At 26.3% G+C, this 6,000-nt stretch overlaps 1 protein-coding gene across 1 annotated transcript; it reads left to right on the forward strand.

The window, feature by feature from the left end:
• Nucleotides 1–384: 384 nt before the first annotated feature.
• On the forward strand, nt 385–5,774 carry LOC103576296 (uncharacterized). Its single transcript, XM_014444177.2, has 6 exons — nt 385–654; nt 743–931; nt 998–1,325; nt 3,282–3,521; nt 4,092–4,231; nt 5,769–5,774. The coding sequence occupies exons 1-6, from the start codon at nt 385–387 to the stop codon at nt 5,772–5,774; spliced, it is 1,173 nt and encodes a 390-aa protein (XP_014299663.2).
• The last annotated feature ends 226 nt before the right edge of the window (nt 5,775–6,000 follow it).

Below are 6,000 nucleotides of genomic sequence, written 5' to 3' on the forward strand. Positions count from 1 at the left end.
TCTGTTGCTCACACAGAATGTGTCCTATTCCTGGAACATGAAAATCCTGTTGCCCCCACAGGACTACGTCCTGTTGCAGCACCTGTTTAATTTTACCGTGATGCGGCACCCAAAAATGTTTTCTCTGTGTTAAATTGAAGTTAACAATTCGTTGGATGATAACTAATTGCCTCATAAAATTGAACAAAAAATCAGCAAATTTTTTCGGTGCCGTTTAGGTATATATTACCGTAATATTATATTATGTATTTGTATAAAAAATAAGAAGCGCACGTTGTCATCATAGATATTTTAATAGTTTATTGTTTTAATAGGCATCAAGAAGCTGCAGAGCTGATCACTTTCCAAGATATTAAGATAAAAATGATTTCATGGCAAAAAACAATGCGGCTGTCAACGATAAACACAATTGAAGATCTACAGACTATATTACAACTAGAAGCTTATGCAAATATTGGATTAAATAATTTTAGTAGAACTGATATACAATTTGTTACTAATACCACAAATGAAATAATAGCAATAATGTTTAGAGACCAGGAACTACAGAGAAAAGTTACAACATCAAAATTATATATAACATCATCAGCAATAGTACCTGAAAATGTTGGTGCTCTTCAGATTATAACCATAGCAACCCACCACTCTGAATATGTAAGTATAAAAATTAAAACTACAAAAATTTACTGCAATTCAACCTATTATTACTTATAGTGGTAATTAATTAATTAAATATTTTCAGATTATGCCAATTATCTATTTAATTATGTTAAGAAAAAATGAAGGAGACGTTCAAAGAGCACTAGAAGATGGATTACGTAACTTGCAACCTGAAGAAATATACACAGATTTAGATAGAGACATACACCTGGCAGCAAGTGCTGTATGTCCAAATGCCATCAAAAGAGGTTTATTTACATCACAATGCAAAGTGAGTTGATGACATTAGAAAATGTTGATATTACATATATCATACTAATTATCATGTTTATTATAGATTTTCATTAAAGAAGCTACTAATTATAACATTGACTTAAACAACGATACGACATTGCTAATATTCAATAAAATAATTGCTTTAAGTTTATTACCATCTACTTTAATATTGGAATCATTTGAATGGATAGTATCGTCCATGGATGATATTCGTTTTAATCAATTTTCAAGATTTTTGGAGTACTACCGCACAAATTGGTTATCAAGAATAACAGCCAATAATTATAGTTGTTTCAACAATATATATTGTTTATTAATAAATTCTGAATTGATAGCTAGAGACATTTCAAATCATCTACATGAGGATAAAAATATATGGAGTTTTGTTGGTGAGTTTTTGGAACGCTACTCTTTAGCTCTCTCTCTCTCTTTCTCTTTCTCTACATCGCAAATTTAATCATTCAGTCATTATCGTTAAAAAATTTGGTTTTCAAATTCGGTAAAATTCAATTAAATCATATCACGGGTTTGCATTTCCCGAACAGTTAGTTGTCTATATTTACGGGAAAATACATTTTATTTTTTTAAAATTACACTTTGAATATTGATACATCTGGTAACTTGAATTTTTAGAAGGGTGTTCTCGGTATAATTTTAACCAGCTATTTGTACTTCAAAACTCAAATAAAATTTTTTTTTTGTTTTCAATTTTTTTATTTTTGTAGACAATGAAAAAAATATTCGATAATTTTTGTTATTTATGTGGATAAAGTTTATAAATTTTGAGACCTGTAATTGAATGTAATAATATTTTAAATTGCGAATTGAAGACTTTTTATACTTGATTAATTTATTTTTAAATAAATGTTTAGCTGGTTTGAGGCGTTATGGAATTGTTTTCTATGATCGATAATTATTATAATAATTTCCAGACGATTCAAATCAGGTAAACATTGAGTAATAAATATATAAAATTATTCATTAGAAATTTTATGTCCTAATGTATTTTATTAAGTATACTAAAATAGCACACATAATTAGCAAATACTTTAATATGTATTATACAGCATTTAAAAATAAAAGAATCAATTATAAAAAATTTTCTATTCGCAATTTAAAAAAATGGTTAGATTCAATTAATGGTGTTAAAAATTATAACTAAAACCCATATAAAGGATCAAATATTTCTTTAATTCTCGACGTACTGATAAAAATTAGAAAAAAATAAATAAATAAATTTAATTGAGTTTGGAAGTAAGAAAATAGCTGGTATTAATTATTACCAGAGATATAAATATTCAGTTACATTTAAAAAAAAAAATGAATTTTCCCATTTAAAACTCCCAGTGTCTAGAAAGCTTGGTTATTATTATTAAAATTTGAGCAATGAATTAACAGAATTTTTTTTTTAAATTATTCACAAGTTTGAGAGGAGCGTAATGATTAAAATTAACTATCATAAGGACTAGCCTAATATTTATATTAACAAATTAATCTCGACTATATTTTGATTACTGATACTAATTATTAGAACTTATATTAATATTATTAACTTTCTTTGTATTTTTTTATTTATTTTTTTTTTTTTTTTTTCAGAGCATGTAATTAATACCCACAACCGGTGTCATTTTCACTTTGAAAATTTAATTGTTAAAGGAAAAACTAACTGGCCTTCTAACAAAATGAAAAGTATATTAACAAACTGTAAAAATTTTACCATAATAACTAAAAATTGGACTGCAATTGCTGATGGTGTAAGTGATACCAATGTATTTCTACGCCGTATTGGCAGTGCGTTGAAACCAGTGATGCAGAATCTAAAATTTTCTAATAACGCCGACTTACCTAATGCATTTCAATTGTATTCCTTAGCTAATGAAGAACAACTACAAAGTAAGCAAATTTTAAAATTTTTTTTTGGGACTGTGTAGCATCAAAGAATGCCCTTGATAAAATTATAACATGAGAACAAATATTTTTTTTAACAGATCTAGTACAGATTGCTGACATTATTAGAAATCAAAACGATGATTTATTTCAAGAAGCTACGATTGCTGAACTTCGCAATCCCATACAATACATTATTCCACAATTGGATATCAATAACTTACCACCGGTATTAGATTATGAAAATATAGAAGAGGAAAATAATATTGAAAATATGGAAGAAAGAGAAAATAATAATGAAAATGTAGAAGAAGCGGAAAATAATAATGAAAATGTAGAAGAAGAGGAAAATAATATTGAGAATATGGAAGAAGGGGAAAATAATAATGAAAGAGTAGAAGAAGAGGAAAATAATATTGAAAATATGGAAGAAGGGGAAAATAATAATGAAAATGTAGAGGAAGAGGAAAATAATATTGAAAATGTAGAAGAAGAGGAAAATAATAATGAAAATGTAGAAGAAGAGGAAAATAATGTTGAAAATGTAGAAGAGGAAAATAACATTGAAAACATGGAAGGGGAAAATAATGATGAAAATGTAGAAGAAGAGGAAAATAATATTGAAAATGTAGAAGAAGAGGAAAATAATATTGATAATATGGAAGAAGGGGAAAATAATATTGAAAATGTAGAACAAAGTAAGTACCACTGTAATATTTTAGAATTCTTTATATATTGCATTCTTCGATGGTGCTTTTTCTCCCACCATTATAATATTTAAAAAAATTCTAAAACTGTAATGTCCTCTCAAAAATTTCATTAATTTATAGATTAAAGGATAATTTTAAATCTCTAGTTGAAAATAAGATGAATTAGTTAAAAATTAACTACAATAAAAATTAAAAAATTCGATAAACTAATAAAAGATTGGACACAACTCAGAGCTGTTATTAGTAAAAAGTTTATCTAAATGTAGTGACTAAATAGTAACTTGAAAAAAATTTTTTTTTTAATTATTATGTGCAACAAAGAATTTTTTGGAAATCAATTTACCAAGTACTGTATAATACCAAACAGATAGCTGTAAATGCTTTTTTTTTGTTAAATCGATTTTCTTAATTAAATTTTAACTACGATATGTCTTATTTTTAACTAGCACTTTAATTGATTTTTAATTAATTAATAAAGTTTAATACGGTTTTTCTATTTTCGATCATTACACCGCTTTAAAATTTTTATCATTGTTATAAATATTGTTTTATTTACAGTCCTTTGGGTATCTGACGAATGCGGATTTTGTTTAGTTGTGGCACCTACCATTGTTTATAAACCATGCAATCATGTTATCGCATGCAAAAAATGTAATACTACTTGGGTCCAACGTAATATTATTGATGGGACAATATATGTTTGTATAATATGTAAGCAATTCATAGAAAGTGTATCATATTACCATAATTAACTATAAGTTTCAATCTAAAAATAACAAAAAATTCATAATAACTTTATTTTTATAATCTTTCTATATCAAAAATAGAAAATTAATCGATTAAAATCAATATATTTCTTCTCTATATTAAAAAATAATGTACACAATTTACAACAATAGTCTAATAAATATTTCAATCCTATTCTTTACTAAGTCGACATGTCTTTCCAGTCATTTAAATATCCCAATTGTTCTTAAAATTTTTTTTTCTTGCTCATATTGCAATTTTTAGCAGCATTGGTGATTGTCTTCAGTTATTGTAAGGAAATTGGTTCCTTAGAGGCATATATTTTTTTAATCTAAGTATCCAAGCTTAGTTCGCCGAAGCTATTTAATTTTATATTTATTACCGAAGAATTTCTTTCTTTTTTAGCCATTTCTAAAGTTTATTTATTTTATCTCACTTCATACTTTTTAAAGTACGATAAAAGTTTTCGAGTTGACTCGTAAGCTGTATTTATAAAATTAAACTTTAATAAAAGTTGTGCAAAATTACAAATTTTTTTTTTCATATTATTACTGTTCAAAATAATAATCATTAGTAAATAACTTATAATATTAATTACGTGTAATTCTTAAATAATTATTGTAGAATCATTTGTTTTAATTTTTATTTTCCAATTTAAAAACATTATGGATATGTTTAATATTTTTTATATAATTATTATTATTTGTTGTTTGAATTTAATTTTTGCACCCGTTATATTGTAATTTTCAACTTATCGTTCGAAAACTACTTCATCGTCAACAAAATACAATTACGACGGTCGGTACTTATCGACAGGTAAACACAAAGGAGACTTCAGATACCTACACACTTTCGTTCTAACTATGCAAAGAACAAACTATCCATCTCGATAACTAGCTATGTATCTCAACCACTACGCGCCAAACTGTCATTGGTTCAAACTTTTTCCAAATTTCGATGATAGCATGCCTATAGCTAATTTTTTTTACATGTAAACTGTTCCATTAACTCCTAACATTTTTAATGTAATTGACATAAACTTTTTGAACCATACTATAATTCTAACAATTCCTTACCGTTTTTTCACCATGATTGTTCTAAATAAATTTCTAATTAAAACATACCGACTCTTTCACTATATGGTTTAAAATATCTTTATATTAAAATAAAAAAACCATACACTTTACATCGTTCTACATCAGTTGGCATCATTGTTCTGTCATCGCACCTAGTCATATGACTTAATAATACTTCACCCATCTCTGAAATTCTTACTATAACTTTTCGTCAATCTATTATTAAAACATATTTACTTCTTTCAAACTATAATTATCGTATACAAGTCTGATGTCCAACAATTTTTAACTTTTCATACGATTTGGACAAACTAGCTTTTAGGATAAAAATTGTACAACCTTTTTATAGCCTTGTATAATTTATAAGGTGACTCTAATTTACGACCAGACTTTTTTATTTTTTGTGTTATAGGAATGACGGCTATACTGGTCTACTTAATTGACAATTATTAATTTAGAATCAACTTCAATTCGCGTATGAGTTATTACAAGTTGATTATTTTCTAATGCGCACTGCAATACCATACTATAATTGAGAGGATTCTAATTATCAAAGATGTTAATATTATAAAAACGGTTTCGCCCCGAATATACTTGCTGGGCTCATCAGTAAAATTGATGCAAGTATATTCTACCTTAGACCG

This window comes from Microplitis demolitor, chromosome 8 (assembly GCF_026212275.2).
Source record: "Microplitis demolitor isolate Queensland-Clemson2020A chromosome 8, iyMicDemo2.1a, whole genome shotgun sequence".
Lineage (NCBI taxonomy): Eukaryota > Metazoa > Arthropoda > Insecta > Hymenoptera > Braconidae > Microplitis > Microplitis demolitor.

Coding starts and splice junctions, on each gene's coding strand:
- LOC103576296 (XM_014444177.2), top strand. CDS start 385: ATGCGGCTGTCAACGATAAACACAATTGAAGATCTACAGACTATATTA. Junction 655..742: donor CAACCCACCACTCTGAATAT/GTAAGTATAAAA, acceptor AAATATTTTCAG/ATTATGCCAATTATCTATTT. Junction 1,326..3,281: donor AAATATATGGAGTTTTGTTG/GTGAGTTTTTGG, acceptor ATGAAAATGTAG/AGGAAGAGGAAAATAATATT.